This window comes from Mustelus asterias, chromosome 8, assembly GCF_964213995.1.
Source record: "Mustelus asterias chromosome 8, sMusAst1.hap1.1, whole genome shotgun sequence".
NCBI classification, from domain to species: domain Eukaryota; kingdom Metazoa; phylum Chordata; class Chondrichthyes; order Carcharhiniformes; family Triakidae; genus Mustelus; species Mustelus asterias.
In genome coordinates, this window is record NC_135808.1 from 10,528,256 (window position 1) to 10,548,231 (window position 19,976).

General features: G+C 47.6%; 1 protein-coding gene across 1 annotated transcript; it reads left to right on the top strand.

Annotated features, from left to right (window-relative positions):
• Nucleotides 1-1,014: 1,014 nt before the first annotated feature.
• LOC144497827 (E3 ubiquitin-protein ligase TRIM39-like) lies at nucleotides 1,015-19,724 on the top strand. The gene is made up of 6 exons (XM_078219266.1): nucleotides 1,015-1,503; nucleotides 2,607-2,702; nucleotides 8,035-8,268; nucleotides 8,881-8,903; nucleotides 10,300-10,412; nucleotides 16,854-19,724. The coding sequence occupies exons 1-6, from the start codon at nucleotides 1,105-1,107 to the stop codon at nucleotides 17,384-17,386; spliced, it is 1,398 nt and encodes a 465-aa protein (XP_078075392.1). The 5' UTR covers nucleotides 1,015-1,104; the 3' UTR covers nucleotides 17,387-19,724.
• Nucleotides 19,725-19,976: the final 252 nt, after the last annotated feature.

Below are 19,976 nucleotides of genomic sequence, written 5' to 3' on the forward strand. Positions count from 1 at the left end.
CTCTCACCAACTTTTACAGATGCACCATAGAAAGCATTCTTTCTGGTTGTATCACAGCTTGGTATGGCTCCTGCACTGCCCAAGACTGCAAGAAACTACAAAAGGTCATAAATATAGCCCAATCCATCACGCTAACCAGCCTCCCATCCATTGACTCTGTCTACACATCCCACTGCCTCGGCAAAGCAGCCAGCATAATTAAGGACCCCACGAACCCCGGACATTCTCTCTTCCACTTTCTTCCATCGGGAAAAAGATACAAAAGTCTGAGGTCACGTACCAACCGACTCAAGAACAGCTTCTTCCCTGCTGCTGTCAGACATTTGAATGGACTTACCTTGCATTAAGTTGATCTTTCTCTACACCCTAGGTATGTCTGTAACACTACATTCTGCACTCTCTCGTGTATAAAATGATGAAGGGGATAGATAGAGTGAACGTTCAAAGACTATTTCCTCGGGTGGATGGAGCTATTACAAGGGGGCATAACTATAGGGTTCGTGGTGGGAGATACAGGACGGATATCAGAGGTAGGTTCTTTACGCAGAGAGTGGTTGGGGTGTGGAATGGACTGCCTGCAGTGATGGTGGAGTCAGACACTTTAGAAACATTTAAGCGGTTATTGGATAGGCACATGGAGCACACCAGGATGATAGGGAGTGGGATAGCTTGATCTTGGTTTCAGATAAAGCTCGGCACAACATCGTGGGCCGAAGGGCCTGTTCTGTGCTGTACTGTTCTATGTTCTATGTTCTATGTTTCCTTCTCTATGAACGGTCTGCTTTCTATAGCACGCAAAAAACAATACTTTTCACTGTATGCTAATACATGTGACAATAATAAATCGAATCAAATCAAGTCAAAGGTTAAAACAAAAACAGATGAGATAAGATAGGGAGAGGTTAAAACGAAAGTTCCCAGTAAGGAAGAAATTTGAGGTGTGCCTTGAATTTTTTTTATAGCAGGGAGGTGCGTCATGATGTATAAAAGATTGGGAACAGCAGGAGGGCATTTCAACAGGTACTTCCTTTCTGATGAAACAGAGAGAGAGAGAGGCAGCCTCAAATCACCTTGCTTCAGGAGGCACACACAGATCAGAGGAGGATGGCCACGAACCTTGACGTAGATCTACGGTGTCCAATCTGCCAGGAGGTTTACCAAGACCCGGTGCTGCTAAGATGCGGCCACAATTTCTGCCGAGGCTGCATGCAGAGGCATGTGGGCTCAGCGGAGAAGACACCCATGTGCCCCTGTTGCCGAAGTAGGTTCAAGATGGACTCTGTGTATCCCAACCGGCAACTGGCCAACGTCATAGCCGGGCTGCGGGACCTTAGTGCGGGTCCGTCAATGCATCCCAGCAACCGGCACTGTGCAAAGCATAAGAAAGAGCTGGAGTTATTCTGTCAGGATGATAAGCAGCCGATTTGTTACATCTGTGCACTGGCTCACAACCACCGAAACCACAACTGCGTCCCGATAGACGAAGCCTATAAGGAATGTAAGGTAATGTCGAGAAATACCAACTACTTTTTGCCTTTGAACAAAATGTATAGCTCTACCAACCTCACAAACCTCCTGTTCTCACACACGTCTCCTCCAGATTGGTGTGGTGGAGGGATTCTCTTGTCTGACCCTTTCAAGGGTGAAAGTCATTGCACAAAGGTCATGCTTTACCCCAAGTTGCCCTGTGTTCTTTTAAATCTGATGTGTTCCCTGAGTGTCCACTCTCCCACCAAATGGGAAGCCCAATCTCTCCATCCTTCGGCGACCAGCTTTGAAAGTGTGCAATTATGATTCCAAGTCTTTAATATATAACAAGATAGGCAGTGGTCCTTGTGATGGTCCCTGGGGAAGCAAACAACTGTATACCTTGCTTTTGTCCCCAGTTGGTGTGCGGGGGTTCAGTTTTGGTCATCACAGGACAAACATCGGGAACTCAGGGCAGCTCTACCCAAAAAGTATCAGGTTGGACAAGTTATTTTTCCACAGAATTGCAATCTGGGATTTGATCCTTGCAAGGCTCAAGGGAGTTGATGTCCTGGTCATCCGTAATCTTTGGTGGAACAGCACTCTCTGGGACAGTAGTTTTAATGTAGCCCTCCCAGTGGAAGCCCATGGATTTAAAGTTACCAAGTTTATTTACTGGTGTCACAAGCAGGCTTACATTCACAATGCAATGAAGTTACTGTGAAAATCTCCTAGTCACCTCACTCCGGCACCTGTTCGGTTACACTGAGGGAGAATTTAGCATGGCCAGTATGTCTTTCGGACTGTGGGAGGAAACCGGAGCACCCGGAGGAAACCCATGCAGACACGGGGAGAAGGTGCAGACTCCACACAGACAGTGACCCAAGCTGGGAATCGAACCCGGGTCCCTGGCGCTGTGAGGCAGCAGTGCTAACCTAGGGTGGAACATTAGGTTATAGTTGAACATTAATTTTAACACGCTCCCTAAAATGACTCTACGCTGACTTCAACACCCGACCCCATCAATTTTGTATTGCGCAGCTCGAGTTAAAATTGGCTACCCCCAGGCTGTGATTACGAAAGGCAGTTCTTAGAAAAAAAATTCGCTGTCGATTCATTCTGTCCTGTGTGTTTCAAAGGGTGTACTGAACCGTTCGATTACAATGCTCCAAAAGGAGGTTACAGACCGTCTGGCGATGCACGCGTCACAAGGGGGAAAGATATCTCGATTATTGGTGAGTCTTTGAACATTATAATTATTCGCTGTACACAGAAAGGTAAACACCCCCCCCCCCCCCCCCCCGCCATTGTGTATCCTGTCTCAGATGCTTTTATTCCAAGGATTAAACTAAAAGTAGAAGTGTGCGTCTGGCATCCACGCTGAGTCCAAAAGTCCACTTCCATTTGACTTTATTAACTGGAGATGGTTGAAGAGCCTGGGAGTGACAGAGTGAGGTGCGGCTCGGGTAAGCGGTGGTTTCAATATTGGCCAAAATTTCCAGCTAACTCTCTTGGGGATGAATTTCAGCCTCCAATGTGACCGCAGTCTGGGGACATACGATTGTCTGAAAGTTACTGATGACTTCACTTGTAGCCGTCCTCACCTTTTTTGTGGATATTATATTCAATCTCTCTGTCTCTCGGTGTAGATCAGAAAAGTTCTTAATTACACCGACGGGAACAAGTTTAGACCAACCCGCCTATATTCGGATGCTGACAAGTTCTGATGTGAGCAGATTCCAGTCATTGTTGAAACCAAAGGCGGGGGCAAAGGTGGGGTCAAATTCCAGCCTCCACCCCATTGTGTGGGTTTTACATTCATAAGAACATAAGAACATAAGAAATAGGAGCAGGAGTAGGCCATCTAGCCCCTCGAGCCTGCCCCGCCATTCAATAAGATCATGGCTGATCTGAAGTGGATCAGTTCCACTTACCCGTCTGATCCCTATAACCCCTAATTCCCTTACCGATCAGGAATCCATCTATCCGTGATTTAAACATATTCAATGAGGTAGCCTCCACCACTTCAGTGGGCAGAGAATTCCAGAGATTCACCACCCTCTGAGAGAAGAAGTTCCTCCTCAACTCTGTCCTAAACTGACCCCCCTTTATTTTGAGGCTGTGCCCTCTAGTTCTAGTTTCCTTTCTAAGTGGAAAGAATCTCTCCATCTCTACCCTATCCAGCCCCTTCATTCCCTTTAGGGAAAAAATCGGACCTCTCAGGGACAAAAGTGGGGACTTATGCTTGGAGCCCAAAGAGGTAGGGGAGATCCTAAATGAATACTTTGCGTCGGTATTCACAAAGGAGAGGGATGTGTTGACTGGGAGTGTCTCGGAGGGGAGTGTTGAACCGTTGGAGAAAATCTCCATTACAAAGGAGGAAGTGTTAGGTTTGTTAGAGAATATAAAGACTGACAAATCCCCAGGGCCTGATGGAATCTATCCAAGGCTGCTCAGGGAGACGAGAGGTGAAATCGTTGGGCCTCTGACGCAAATCTTTGTCTCGTCACTGGACACAGGTGAGGTCCCAGAGGATTGGAGGATAGCCAATGTGGTCCCGTTATTTAAGAAGGGTAGGAAGGAGAACCCGGGTAATTATAGGCCGGTGAGCTTGACGTCCGTGGTGGGGAAGTTGTTGGAGAAGATTCTTAAAGATAGGATGTATGCGCATTTAGAAAGGAATAAACTCATTAACGATAGTCAACATGGTTTTGTGAGAGGGAGGTCATGCCTCACTAACCTGGTGGTGTTTTTTGAAGAAGTGACCAAAATGGTTGACGAAGGAAGGGCCGTGGATGTTGTCTATATGGACTTTAGTAAAGCGTTTGACAAAGTCCCTCATGGTAGGCTAGTGAAAAAGGTTGGATCCCATGGGATAAAGGGGGAGGTGGCTAGATGGGTGGAGAACTGGCTTGGTCATAGAAGACAGAGGGTGGTAGTGGAAGGGTCTTTTTCCGGCTGGAGGCCTGTGACTAGTGGTGTTCCGCAGGGCTCTGTATTGGGACCTCTGCTGTTTGTGATTTACATAAATGATCTGGAAGAAGGAGTAACTGGGGTGATCAGTAAGTTTGCGGACGACACAAAACTGGCAGGACTTGCAGACAGTGAGGAACATAGTCAGAGGCTACAGAAGGATATAGATAGGCTGGAAATTTGGGCAAGGAAATGGCAGATGGAGTTCAATCCTGATAAATGCGAAGTGATGCATTTTGGTGGGAATAATGTAGGGAGGAGCTACACGATAAATGGAAGAACCATAAAGGGTGTAGAGACGCAGAGGGACCTGGGTGTGCAAGTCCACAGATCTTTGAAGGTGACGTCACAGGTGGAGAAGGTGGTGAAGAAGGCATATGGCATGCTTGCCTTTATAGGACGGGGCATAGAGTATAAAAGTTGGGGTCTGATGTTGCAGATGTATAGAACGTTGGTTCGGCCGCATTTGGAATACTGCGTCCAGTTCTGGTCGCCACACTACCAGAAGGACGTGGAGGCTTTGGAGAGAGTACAGAGGAGGTTTACCAGGATGTTGCCTGGTATGGAGGGGCTTGGTTATGAGGAGAGATTGGGGAAACTGGGGTTGTTCTCCTTGGAAAGACGGAGGATGAGGGGAGACTTAATAGAGGTGTATAAAATTATGAAAGGCATGGATAGGGTGAACGGTGGGAAGCTTTTCCCCGGGTCGGTGGTGACGTTCACGAGGGGTCATAGGTTCAAGGTGAAGGGGGGGAGGTTTAACACAGATATCAGAAGGACATATTTCACACAGAGGGTCGTGGGGGCCTGGAATGTGTTGCCGGGCAAGGTGGTGGAGGCGGACACACTGGGAACGTTTAAGACTTATCTAGACAGCTATATGAACGGAGTGGGAATGGAGGGATACAAAAGTGTGGTCTAGTTTGGACCAGGGAGCGGCGCGGGCTAATTGTTCCTTGTTTCTCGTTTTAAGGCTTAATTCTATGATCATCTTGCTGGTGCCAGTGCAGAGCGAGACTGCGGATAGTTGGGAACCTGTCTCGGGGGCAGGGAATTCATATGGTGTTCGTGGAAGTGGAAATGACTAGGGTTGGGAAGCATTTTCCGATCAGGGCCATTGTGATCTCCTGGACTCGTTTCGATCGCCTCAGGGGGTCGGAGAGGAATTTCCCAGATTTTTCTTTTCCCCATATTGGCCCTGGGGTTTTTCACTCTGGGTTTTCGCCTCTCCCTGGAGATCACATGGTCTGGAATGGGGGGGTGGGGGTGAGTTAATAGGTTGTAATGAACAAAGCATCGTAGCTGTGAGGGACAGCTCGGTGGATAGGATATTGGTATGTAGATAGGCTGGAAAATTGGGCGGGGATCCTGGATTCAGGATTCATTCCTGGACCGGGGAGCGGCGCGGGCTTGGAGGGCCGAAGGGCCTGTTCCTGTGCTGTATTGTTCTTTGTTCTTTTGTTCATTATCTTATAAGTCTCTATAAGATCCCCCCTCAGCCTTCTAAATTCCAACGAATACAAACCCAATCTGCTCAATCTCTCCTCATAATCAACACCCCTCATCTCTGGTATCAACCTGGTGAACCTTCTCTGCACTCCCTCCAAGGCCAATATATCCTTCCACAAATAAGGGGACCAATACTGCACACAATATTCCAGCTGCGGCCTCACCAATGCCCTGTACAGATACAGCAAGACATCTCTGCTTTTATATTCTATCCCCCTTGCGATATAGGCCAACATCCCATTTGCCTTCTTGATCACCTGTTGCACCTGCAGATTGGGTTTTTGCGTCTCATGCACAAGGACCCCCAGGTCCCTCTGCACAGCAGCATGTTGTAATTTCTTTCCATTTAGATAACAATCCAATTTGCTATTATTTCTTCCAAAGTGAATGACCTCGCATTTGTTAACATTATACTCCATCTGCCAGATCCTCGCCCACTCACTCAGCCTGTCCAAATCTCTCTGCAGACCTTCTATGCCCTCCATACGATTCACTTTTCCACTTATCTTTGTGTTGTCTGCAAACTTTGTTACCCTACACTCCTCCAGATCGTCTATATAAATGGTAAATAGTTGAGGCCCCAGTACCGATCCCTGCGGCACGCCACTAGTTACCATCCGCCAACCAGAAATTGGTTTGATTGTCGGCAAATTATAACCAGAAATTGGTTTGATTGTCGGCAAATTATAACTCTTCCTCAGAAATGGGCTGAGAGGTGAGTTTTGTTCTCTCCCAGCCTCTGTTCATTCAAGATCACAGAGAGATAAACGGCACGGAAACGGGCCCTTCAGTCCAGCTTGTCCATGCCAAACCAAGTTTCCGAACCTGAATTGGTCCCACTTGCCGACGTTTGGCCCATATCCCTGTAAACCTTTCCCACCCATGTACCGGTCCAAATGTCTGATAAATATTGTAATTGTATCTGCCTCTACCAACTCCGCTGGCAGCTCATTCCATACACGCCACCACCCTCTGTGTGAAAAAGTTGCCCTTCCGATCCCCTTTAAATCTTTGCCCTCTCCCCTTAAACCTATACCCTCTAGCTTTGGACTCCCCCTACCTCTGAGGAAAAGACCTTGACTATTCACCTTATCTATGCCCCTCATGATTTTATAAACCTGCATAAGGTCACCCCGCCCCCGCCCCCCCCCCCCCCCCCCGCCCCTCTCATCCTCCTACACTCCAGGGGAACATGTTCCAGCCTCTCCTTATAATTCAAACCTTCCAGTCCCGGTAACATCCTTGTCAATCTTTTACACACCCATTCCAGTCTAACAACATTCTTCCCAGAGCAGTTCGATCAGAATTGTACGCAGTACTCCAAATGTAGCCTTACCAATGTTTTGCACAATTGTAACCTATGTCTCAACTCCTGTACTCAACACTTTGACTGAGTGTGCAAGTGTGCCAAATACCCTGTCTACCTGTGACGCCACTTTCAAGGAACTGTGTACCTGCACCCCTCGGTCTCTCTGTTTGACAACACTCCCCAAGGCTCTACCATTGACTGAGTAAGTCCTGCCCTGGTTTGTCTTACCAAAATGCAACACCTCGCATTTATCTGGGTGCTTACAATCCACTTCTTATTCATCACTTTGTGGCACTCCAGTCAGATGTGAGCGGAGATGGTCTTTAGTTGATGAGGTGAATTCTGCAACCATCAAAGGATTCTAGATTTGTCCTGGCATGGTCAGGGTGAAGAAGGATCATTGAAACAGGCTTTACTGCTGCTGAAAAGCTCAAAAAACTGGCAAAAGTGTCTGCGGATGGTCACTTGAGATTACTATTCAGTGAAACAGAGATATGGATTGGAAGCTTTGAGCAACTGTGGATTGGTTACTAAAAGAAATATAATTTTACGAGCATGATAAGTGATAAACATACAAGGGGAATGTCATTTTCTGCTTCTATAGTTAAAATATAAGTTCCTACAAAAAAGAAATGTTTAGTCACTAGTGGATTTTGTTTCGTCATTTGTTACAGTAAAAGTTTTAAAATGTGCGATCTTGTCAGGTCACTCTTTCAGCTAATAACTGGAAGTGCAAATCTCTCTTTTTTCACTCTTAGATTACAATTGTTTTGCAGGATATGACAGAGAATCTGAGAAATGATATAGCAAAACAGTTTGAGGCAATGCATAATTTTCTCGACGAGAGAGAACGTGCAATCATCAAAGAACTTGCAGAGGAAGAAAATCATGTCCTGATACAGCTGGAAGAGAACATGTTGACAATTTCAGGAGATTGTAACATGATACAAGCAATAATACAGGATATCGATGAGGTCATCAACTCAGAAGACTGCCATCAGTTACTGCGGGTGAGTTAGTCTTCCAAGTTTGCAATGGAAATAATTAGACTTCATATTCTTGGAGTTGCAATTTACTAATTATACAATCACAGAATCCCTACAGTGCAGAGGGAGGCCATTCAGCCCACCGACCACAATCCCACCCAGACCCTATCTCCGTAACCCCAGGTATTTACCCTGCCAATCCCCTTGACACGAAAGGTCAATTTAGCATGGCCAATGCGCCTAACCTGCACATCTTTCAGACTTTGGGAGGGGACTGGAGCACCCGGAGGAAACCCACGTGGACACGAGGGAGAACATGCAAACTCCACACAGACAATGACCCAAGCCAGGAATCGAACCCGGGTCCCTGGCGCTGTGAGGCAGCAGTGCTAACCACTGTGCCACCATGCCAGCCTGTTAGAGTCATAGAGGTTTACAGCATGGAAACACGCCCTTTGGTCCAACTTTCCACGCCGCCCAGTTTTTACCACTAAGTTATTCCCAATTTCCCACGTTTGGCCCATACCCCTTGATACCCATTTTACACATGTAACTGTCTAAATGCTTTTTGTTATTGTGCAGTGGTTCAGAAAGATATTAAGTGGCAAAATAACAGTATCTTTTCTTTCTTTCCAGGAATATGTCAGTCTTAAGAAGAGGTATGTACTCTATAAAATGTAGTTTCAAAACTGCTTAATCTGTTATGGATACATTTCTACTTAACTCCTGAGTATCTCCTGTAAAGACACAAGCAGGAATACAGCTGTCATTCCTGGTCCTAGGGTGCTGTAGCTGGGAGAGTGCCCGAAGGATGCAATGGGAACCGCCCAGGAAGGTTCCCATGTAAGGCACACATGACAATTGCCTGGGAAGTGCAAATTTCCCCTGGACAATTGCCCTGTGCTCAGAACCATCTGAAAATAGAGCTTTAAATTGCCTTACAACAATTGTTACCCAGGAAAAGTTTGGAAGAATTAAAATTACTTCTTAGTTCTGAGCAACCAATAACTCACGCCAATCCTAACGAACTCCCCTCACAGTCCCAACCCCAGGGAACTCATCCAATCATCACTGGGACTCGTTAGGCACAGTGGTTTGCATTGCTGCCTCACAGCACCAGGGACCTGGGTTCAATTCCCCGCTTGGGTCACTGTCTGTCCAAACAAATGCTGTGGCTCGCCCAGAGTGAGAGAGTGTGTGGATAACTAAGAGACAGGGGTGACATTAACCTCAGGCTGGGGAAGGTCAATTGGCCATTTTTTAGTGCAGTCCCCTCTGTATTTACTCCCCGTTGAAAGCCAATGTAAATCAGTCCCTTGACCAGATCAAGTTAGCTCTCTCTCTGCTGGGGGTGCGGGGGGGGAGGTTCAAAATGAGTCCTGTGTTAGAAACACAGTGGTTAGCACTGCTGCCTCACAGCACCAGGGACCCTGGGTTTGATTCCTGGCTTGGGTCACCGTCTTGCGGAGTCTGCATGTTCTCCCCGTGTCTGCGTGGGTTTCCTCCGGGTGCTCCGGTTTATAGAAATCATAGAAACCCTACAGTGCAGAAGGAGGCCATTCGGCCCATCGAGTCTGCACCGACCACAATCCCACCCAGGCCCTACCCCCACATATTTTACCCGCTAATCCCTCTAACCTATGCATCCCAGGACTCTAAGGGGCAATTTTTTTAACCTGGCCAATCAACCTAACCCACACATCTTTGGACTGTGGGAGGAAACCGGAGCACCCGGAGGAAACCCACGCAGACACGAGGAGAATGTGCAAACTCCACACAGACAGTGACCCGAGCCGGGAATCGAACCCGGGACCCTGGAGCTGTGAAGCAGCAGTGCTAACCACTGTGCTACCGTGCCGCCCTCCCACAATCCGTTTCCTCCCACAATCAAAAAATCGTGCTGGTTAGGGTGCGTTGGCTGTGCTAAATTCTCCCTCAGTGTTACCCGAACAGGCGCTGGAGTGTGGCGACTAGGGGATTTTCACAGTAACTTCATTACAGTGTTAATGTAAGCTGACTTGTGATTTATAAATAAACTTAAAAATTTTATTGCAGATCCGAAGCAATATATAATGCAGTATTGAATACACCAGTTTTCAAGCTGGGTGTATTTTATAGTCCACTGCAGTATGGAACCTGGAAACAGATGAAGGATATCATCAAAATAGGTTAATTTAACTTGATTTTTTTTGACCTCAGTTATGCTGCTTTATCATATTGGCACAATGCTTCTTAAAGGAACATGTATTTAACCACGAACTGTAGCCATGAACATATGTCTGGCAAATGTAGTATAATGTGGATAAATATGAGGTTATCCACTTCAGTAGCAATAAGAGGAAGGCAGATTATTGCTTGAATGGGTGTAAATTTAGAGAGGTGGATACTCAATGAGACCTCGGTGTCCTCATGCATCAGTCGCTGAGAGTAAGCACGCAGGTACAGCAGGAAGGAAAGAAGGCAAATGGTATGTTGGCCTTCTTAGCGAGAGGGTTTGAGTATAAGGATAGGGATGTTTTGCTGCAATTGTACAGGGCATTGGTGAGGCCACACCTGGAATATTGGGGGTGATTCTCCCATCGCGACCCGCAGGTTTTCTGGCGGGGCCGGTGCGGAGTATCGCGTGTCGGCCATTTTGCGGGATTCGCACATGCGCCGGGAACGCGTGCACGTCTCCCAGAGCCGGAGAACAGTCGCAGTCGAGACCGCGCTGGAAACCAATGGGAAGAGAGGTAAGTTATTTGAATATTTTATAAATTTATTTTAAATATAGTTTGCAGGTGGTTATCGGGCCCGGCTTGCTGGGCCTGGTAGCATCTCCCACCCCGCCAGGAGTACTTCATTCCAGCGGGGTTTACATTAGCTTCCCACGTTTGGGGAACTAGGGGGAGACCTGCCAGAATGAAGGGGGGGCCAGCAGGGGCAGTGGTGCCCCATAGGCATGGGCACCCTGGCAGTGCCAGCCTATTCCCCCATGGCACTGCCCAAGGGGCAAAGTGTGCATGCCCAGGAGGCACCTTGGCACTGCCCACCGGGCATCAGGCAGTGATAAGGGGGCGGGACCTATTGTGGGTGGGGCCTAGGTGCGATTGGTGGGGGTTCCCGCTGCCACTCTGCATGGGGATCAGTCTGGGCTGGAGGGAGGGCAGCGATTGGGGCGGGCTGTGTGTGGGGGGGGGCCTGCCTCCCGGTGGGGGGGGGGTCTGACCCTGGAGGGGATCATCGGGGGGGGGGGGGGTCTGCTGGGATGAGGGGGGTCGCCACTGCTGGGGAGGGGGCTGTGCATCAGGGCGCTCCAGGGCAGTGGCGGAGGCGGGGGGGGGGAGGGGGGGGGGTCAGGGCTGGCCCGGGAATTGGGGGGTCTGTGAGGGGGAGGAGCTGGAGGGGCAGCACTGCAGGGGTCCCGGGCTGGCCAGCAAATGGGAGGTTGACAGTTTGGGGCGACTGCGCATGCGCAGAGTTCTGGAACTACTAAAGTCCGGCGCGGATCGCACCCATCCCAACCCCCGGGTTTTTAATGAGATTCACGATTGGGATCACTACATTGCACAGAGTGCGGAGACTGAGGTCTGAACCTGCACTGAAAAAGCAGTCGCAATCTGGATCAGTTTTCTCACCAATTCAGCACTTTTGGGAGAATCACCCCCAATATTTCTGTCGTTAACAATACAGTAAGAAGTCTCACAACACCAGGTTAAAGTCCAACAGGTTTATTTGGCAACACTCGCTGTCGGAGTCTCGCTCCTTCTTCAGGTGAGTGAGGACTTGTGTTCACAAACAGGGCATATAAAGATACAAACTCAATTACAAGATAATGGTTGGAATGCGAGTCTTTACAGGTAATCAAGTCTTAAAGGTACAGACAGTGTGAGTGGAGAGAGGGTTAAGCACAAGTTAAAGAGATGTGTATTGTCTCCAGCCAGGACAGTTAGTGAGGTTTTGCAAGCCCAGGACGGCCTCAACTGGGATCTTGGGTTCATGTCACACTATCTGTAACCCCCACAACTTGCCTGGGCTTGCAAAATCTCACTAACTGTCCTGGCTGGAGACATTACTCATCTCTTTAACCTGTGCTTAACCCTCTCTCCACTCACATTGCCTGTACCTTTAAGACTTGATTACCTGTAAAGACTCGCATTCCAACCATTATCTTGTAATTGAGTTTGTATCTTTATATGCCCTGTTTGTGAACACAAGTCCTCACTCACCTGAAGAAGGAGCTTGAGACTCCGACAGCTAGTGTTGCCAAATAAACCTGTTGGACTTTAACCTTGTGTTGTGAGTCTTCTTACTGTGTTTACCCCAGTCCAACGCCACATCATGGTTAAAAAATAACCTAAGAGATAGGAGAAGAGTTAAAGCATGTAGCCCCACGTGCCTGCTCTTCCCTTCAATACAAGAATGGTGGATCTTTCGCAGTAGCTTCACGTCCCTACTTCCCGCCCCCTACTCCTCAATCCCTCAATTCCCTGAGGGACCAAAAATCTGCCTACCTTGTCCATAAGTACAATCCACAACAAAGTACCCACAATCTGCTGGGTTCCATGCCATGTTTTCCACACAACTGGAGTTGATGGCAGCTGAAGTTGGAATTCTCCCTGCTCCATGGTTAATACCTCAGATTTTCCCAGCTGCCCTCAGTGCCAGTGCCAGAATCTTAACCTGACTTGCTGTGCGGGAAGCCAGTAAGACTGGTCTCAGGTTAAAGGTCAGTTTTGCGACCAGACCAATATTAGTTGACATTGAGTGCGAGTAAAATTGGACGGAGCGTAAAGCCAACTCCTTATGCACTGCTGACACTTTTCCAATGGCTACGTTGTGCTTAAGGTTCCCCATATTGAATCTTCTCGCAACAAAGGAGGCCAGAAAGCCTATCATATCTGTGCAGGCTCTTTCTGAGAGTAATCTTCCAATCAGTCCCCCTCTTCTTTCCCATAACCGTGCAAATATCTATAATCCAATTCCCTATTGAAAGCTACGATTGAATCTGTTTCTACAACACTTTCAGGCAGATCATGTCACGGCGTCACAGTGGTTAGCACTGCTGCCTCACACCACCAGGGACCCGGTTTCAATTCCAGCCCTGGGTGACTGTGTGGAGTCTGCGCGTTCTCCCCGTGTCTGTGTGGGTTTCCTCCGGGTGAACAAAGAACAAGAACAAAGAACAATACAGCACAGGAACAGACCCTTCGGCCCTCCAAGCCTGCACTGATCATGTGTTCCTAACTAGACCATCCGTTTGTATCCCTCTATTCCCAGTCTGTTCATGTGGCTATCTAGATAAGTCTTAAATGATCCGAGCGTGTCTGCCTCAACCACCTTGCTTGGTAGTGCATTCCAGGCCCCCACCACCCTCTGTGTAAAATACGTCCCCCGCATATCTGTGTTGAACCTTGCCCCCCCTCACCTTGAACTTGTGACCCCTTGTGTTCGTCACCTCCGACCTGGGAAAAAGCTTCCAACTGTTCACCCTATCTATGCCCTTCATAATTTTATAACCTTCTATTAGGTCGCCCCTCAACCTCCGTCTTTCCAGGGAGAACAACCCTAGTTTACTCAATCTCACCTCATAGCTAATACCAGGCAACATCCTGGTAAACCTTTTCTGCACCCTCTCCAAAGCCCCCACGTCCTTCTGGTAGTGTGGCGACCAGAACTGGACGCAGGGCCCGATTTTTAAGAGCGCGGAATCGCGGTAAAGTTGGGCGTCGGGCCTAAATCGCGATCTGCACCTGACTCATGGCAGATCGCGTCTTTAACGAGCCCCGATCCGGGCGCGGGTCTGGCGCGCGCCCAAATCGGCCGGCGCAACGATTTAAATGCATTTGCATGCATTTAAATCGACTTAATGAAGCTCGTGCCCAACTTTACCGACGAATCCGACTTTACCAGGTTGCGGCCCATTTCACGTCGCGCATTAATAAAAGTCCGAATGGGACTTCAGTTCAGCAGGGGAACCGCCGAAGCCAATCCCCCCCGACCATCCTTCGCGGACCCCTCCCCCCCGCAAACCACCCCGGCAGCCCTCCGCGCCCCCCCCCCACCCCTGGCCGGACCCCCCTGGGAGGCACACCCCCGACCTAGCTTGATCGCTGGTCTCCCTCCACCATCCTTCCGATCTGCAGTCCGTCGACAGCCTCCTGCACGTTCCTGGCCTTGCTCTGCCTTTCCCTGGGGGGGCGCGGAATAGAGAAGGGGAGTGACATGTCTGCCCCTGGGGGTGGGGGGTGGGTTGCTGCCAGTCTGCGGCCGATCCCTCCTCCCCACCGGAGGAGGGACCCGCCCCCCCCGCCCTCCCCGAGGGGCAGACACGTCACTCCCCTTCTCCATTCCCCTCCCCCCCCCACCCCCCCAGGGAAAGGCAAAGCAGCACAGACAGCAGAGAGGATGAAAGGAATTCCCTTTGGAGGATAATGTCTAAATCACAGGAACTAAAAACCTGACAGTCCAAAATCTGGGATAATATTTCAAAATGTATATCCCCCCATCCCTGTCCTGTAATATTATGATGTGGAGATGCCGGTGTTGGACTGGGGTGAACACAGTAAGAAGTCTCACAACACCAGGTTAAAGTCCAACAGGTTTATTTGGTAGCAAATACCATAAGCTTTCGAGCACTGCTCTTGATAGCCAAGTTCCGCACACATGAGGACGGCCTAAACTGGGATGTTGGATTTATGTCACATTATTAGTAACCCCCACAGCTTGCCTCCTGGGCTTGCAGAATCTCACTAGCTGTTCTGTCTGGAGACAATACACATCTCTTTAACCTGTGTTTAATGCACCCTCCACCCACATTGTCTGTACATTTAAGACCTGGCTCACATTCTAATCAGTACTCTGCAACTTGATTTTGTGTCTCTGTGCACTGTTTGAGAGCACATTTCCACTCCATCTGACGAAGGAGCAGTGCTCCGAAAGCTTATGGTATTTGCTACCAAATAAACCTGTTGGACTTTAACCTGGTGTTGTGAGACTTCTTACTGTAATATTATCCCAGATTTTGGACTGTCAGGTTTTTAGTTGTTGTGATTATAACGTGGACATTATCCTCCAAAGGGAATTCCTCTCTGCTGTCTGTGCTGCTTTGCCTTTCGCGCCCGGGCGCGCTGCCTGCGGTCCGTTCTGAACTGCGCATGTGCAGTTGGAGCTCTGGCCGCTCCAACAGCACTAAGCCCCGCCCAATAGACCGGCGCCGAAAAAAGGCGTATGGGTGCGCTGGAGCGCGGCTGCCAGGCACGGATCCGTTTGATGACCGAACCCGGCACTTTGTCCCGATTTGGTAAAATCGGCCCCGCAGTATTCCAAATGTGGCCCAACCAACGTTCTATATAACTGCAACATCATATGCCAACTTTTATACTCTATGCCCCGTCCAATAAGGGCAAGCATGCCATATGCCTTCTTCACCACCCTCTCCACCTGTGCTGCCACCTTTAAGGATCTGTGGACTTGCACATCCAGATCCCTCTGTATGTCTATACTCCTGATGGTTCTGCCATTTATTGTATAGCTCCCCCCTGCATTAGATCTACCGAATGCATCACTTCGCATTTATCTGGATTAAATTCCATCTGCCATTTCTCCGCCCAGGGTGCTCCTGTTTTCTCCCGCAGTCCAAAGATGTGTGGGTCAGGTTGATTGGCCATGTTAAATTGCTCCTTAGTGTCACGGGGATTAGCATGGTTAATATGTGAGGCTATGGGGATAGGACCTGGGTGGGATTGTTTATAGGTGCAGGCTTGATGGGCCAAATGGCCTCCTCTTGCACTGTTCTGATTCTATCATTTAGATCAGAAAACTTGCTACATTTAATAATGAAAGCAAAACTCCTCAATGGCTCTTTCACCAATTATCTAAATCCCTCCCCAGCATTTATTGCCCATCCCATGAGAGGGTGGTGATGAGGCACCTTCTTGAATCGTTGCCGTCCATGTGGTGTAGGTACACCCACAGTGCGGTTAGTTCCAGAATTTTGATCCAGCGACAATGAAGGAATGGTGAAAGATTTCCAAGTCAGGATGGTGAGTGGCTTGGAGCGAAACCTCCAGTTGGTGTTCCCATGTATCTGCTGCCCTTATCCTTCTGGATGGTAGCGGTCGTGAGTTTGGAAGGCGATGCCTAAGGAAACTTGGTGCCTTCCTGCAGTGCATCTTGTGGATGGTACACACTGTGTACACACTGTGAGTCAGTAGTGGGTGCAGTTTGGATCAAGTGGGCTGCTTTGTCCTGGACAGTGTAAAACTTTGTGATTGTTACCAATCCTCCTGTCTGCACACAGATTCTGACTATCTACTTTATCAACCACCTCATCATTTTGGACTTCTACTAAGTGTCTTCTGAACCTTCCCTGTTCTAAGGATAACAACCCTACCTTCTCATGTCTCTTTACACAACTATAGTCCCTCATCCTTGGTTTTGTTCCAGCAATTCCCCTGTTGCCCATTCTCTAAGGCCTTGACACCTGAAAATGCCCCATGTTGTGCATTATGAACAAGATGTCAGGCAGAAAGAACTCTTTTCCAAACTTCTGTTCCACTACATTAAGCTAATGAGAATATTAAGCAAAAGAGAATATAATTATCTGATTGTATCTAATTCCCTTACAGTTCCAGCTGCCCTTAGTTTCGATCCAAGGACAGCGAATCCTAAACTCCGTGTGTCAAATTTTGGACAAAGGCTACAGTATTGCGAAGTTCAGTCACAGCGACCGGACACCCCTGAGAGATTCACCAACCACCTCAGTGTCTTTGCTTCCACGGCTTTATCGTCAGGGAGATATTACTGGGAGGTAAATGTCAGCGAAGGTGCTGACTGGATTCTCGGTGTGGCTGCGGGATCTGTCAACAAGAAGGTGTGCGCAGTCACCAGCCCGGATAATGGATATTGGACCATAGGACACAGAAGCGGGGGACAATATTGGGCTTGCGGTCATGAAAAAGTCGCAATCCACCCTGACATTAATGTTGAAATGATTGGCGTTTACCTGGACTACGAAAAAGGACAGTTGTCATTTTATGATGCCGAGGACATGTCACACATTCATACGTTCAAGCATCACTTCCTGGCCAAACTTTACCCGTATTTCAGCATCAGCCCCAATGTGGAGCGTGCAAACCCAAGCTTAATGCTTCTCTATTGAGACCTGTGATCACGGCCCAGATCTCCCACTTCCTGGAGGATCAGACTGTACCCCAGAGGTACCCTAGTAAATGCACTGGGGGCAAGTCCCCATCCAAGAACTACATGGGAACTGTGTTGGAACTTTCAGCTCCAATGGGCGATTACTCTGTAGCAGGAACCCTCTGAAACTCCAAATTAAAGTCAGAGACTTCAGATGTAACTCTCTTGGCAGAATCGTTACCCTGGAAAAAATGAGAAAGATTAGAATCACTTCCAATTCCTGAATAACTACGGTACTAGCCCCCCCCAATCTCCCCGCACTCTCCCCCGTCCCACCACAAGAAAGATCAGCTTAATATATGATAGGTCCATTCAAAAGTCTGATGGCAGCAGGAAAGAAGCTATTCTTGAATCAGTTGGTACGTGACCTCAGACTTTTGTATCTTTTTCCCGATGGAAGAAGGTGGAAGAGAGAATGTCTGGGGTGTGTGGGTTCCTTGATTATGCTGGCTGCTTTTCTGAGGCAGCGGGAAGTGTAGATGGAATCAATGGATGGGAGGCTGGTTTGCGTGATGGATTGGGCTACATTCACGACTCTTTGGCATTTCTTGCAGTCTTGGTCAGAGCAGGAGCCATCCCAACCTGTGATACAACCAGAAAGAATGCTCTTTATGGTGCATCTGTAAAAGTTGGTGAGAGTCGTAGTGGACATGCTGAATTTCTAGCATGGCTAACATGGGTAGGTAATGCGGTTTCTGAATTTGATCACCGCGTTGAGGTGATTCATCTCTCTCCCACTCATCTCACCCTTTCTCTCCTTCCCCTCCACACACGACAGCCAGAATGGACTTAGTAAGAGCTGATGGAGCAGAATTGAAACCCGAGGTACGGATGCAAACACCTGAGATGGAAGTTCTAACACCATTCAAGGCATTTGTCCTGTATTCGCAGATGGTCAAGCAGGACACGCATTACAGAACAGAAGCCAGGGCCAATTTTCTGTGATAGATTTGTAGTGCTACTAGGGAGTGCAGAGACTGGGAAGTATTAGAGAAAAACACCAAGGTGCACTGAGAACTGACAGAAACAGACAGTGTTAGAGTAGGAAATAGTAAGGAGTAAGAGATACTGTTCTCATGTCTAAATTAGGCAGTAAGGGAATCAAGGGTTATGGGGGTGAGGTGGAGTTGAGGGTTATCACATCAGATCAATCATGACCTGATTGAATGGTGGAGCAGACTCGATGGGCCGAATAGCCTATTTCTGCTCCAAATCATATGGTCTTATAGGGTTACTGTGCCTGTATATGAGTGCAGGGTGTGTGGTTAACATTGTTTCTTAAGATTTCCAATGGCTATTGTGAGGACACCAGATCACAAACTTCAAGGTATGTTATGAAATCAGACTAGACCACAACTATTTGCTATTTTGGCATTATGAGGATATGATGTTTCACTCCAGGTGAGATTCTACTGACAAACTAAGAGAGCTTTTATCAAAGCAAACTTTACTTAACAACACAGTTTAACTATAACAAATGAATTAGCTCAACTTTTAACACTTGAACAATACTTAAACATGACAAGATACAATTCTTAACTGCTAACCTATCCCTATGAATTCCAATCAAGCAAAAATGTCCTTTATAGATGTAAATCTCTTGTGATAACTCCCATGGATTTCATGGGGAATCTCTAATTGATCTGTCTATGGGGCTCATTGAATACGAGTTCCCTTGGTAACAGGCAATGGCCTGTCCCTGTGGACCTCATCACCTGAGCCCTTTATAAGGCAGACACCGGAAAGTGTTTTCAGAGCTATTGTCCCATTGGGACTCATGTGAGAACTGCTGTTCTGGTTGGGACTTGTATGTCCTAGAAGGTGATACACTGGAAGGTGAAACCCCAGAAGATGTAATCCCAGAAGATGACAGATTACTTAACTTCCCATGGACCCTATTTTCATTGGAAGGGAGGTTGTTTGCTGCTGTATTAAGAAGTAGAAATAGTAATGCATCATAGTAAATATTATCGATTGCCATGAATTATTTTAATTGTATGACGTATATCTATTGTTGGCATTGATTGTGTCAGCTTGTTGTTTTAATAATTTATCATTGTGGACAATCATTCAAGCTGTTAGCCTTTGTAGAAAAGAGCTGATGCTGGCTATCTAACATGTTAATGGGGCTGTCATGGTTTGTATCGAGATTGACTGTGGCAGTTTGTTTAACACAGATGACAGTTAATGGGGAGTTGGCCACTTTTTCACCTTCTCGGATAAGAAAACAGGCCAATTCTGCTGACCTTTCCATACTCATCTGAAAGGAGCTACCAAATAAATCTATTGGACTTTAACCTGGTGTTGTGAGACTTCTTACTGAGCCTTTTAATAGTAACTCTAAACCATGATTCAGTAGCACCTATTCTGAAGAGGCTGATAAATGGATTGCTGAAATTATAATGTCCTTGAATTGTAATTTCAAATGTGTTTGGATAAATTATTTAAATTAAAAAGAAAGTTGGGACTTATGTATGTACGCCACAGAGTAGTGGCTTTATTTTATGTTTAACTGTAAATAATGTTCCTTTCCGGTCCTGCCTCCTGAG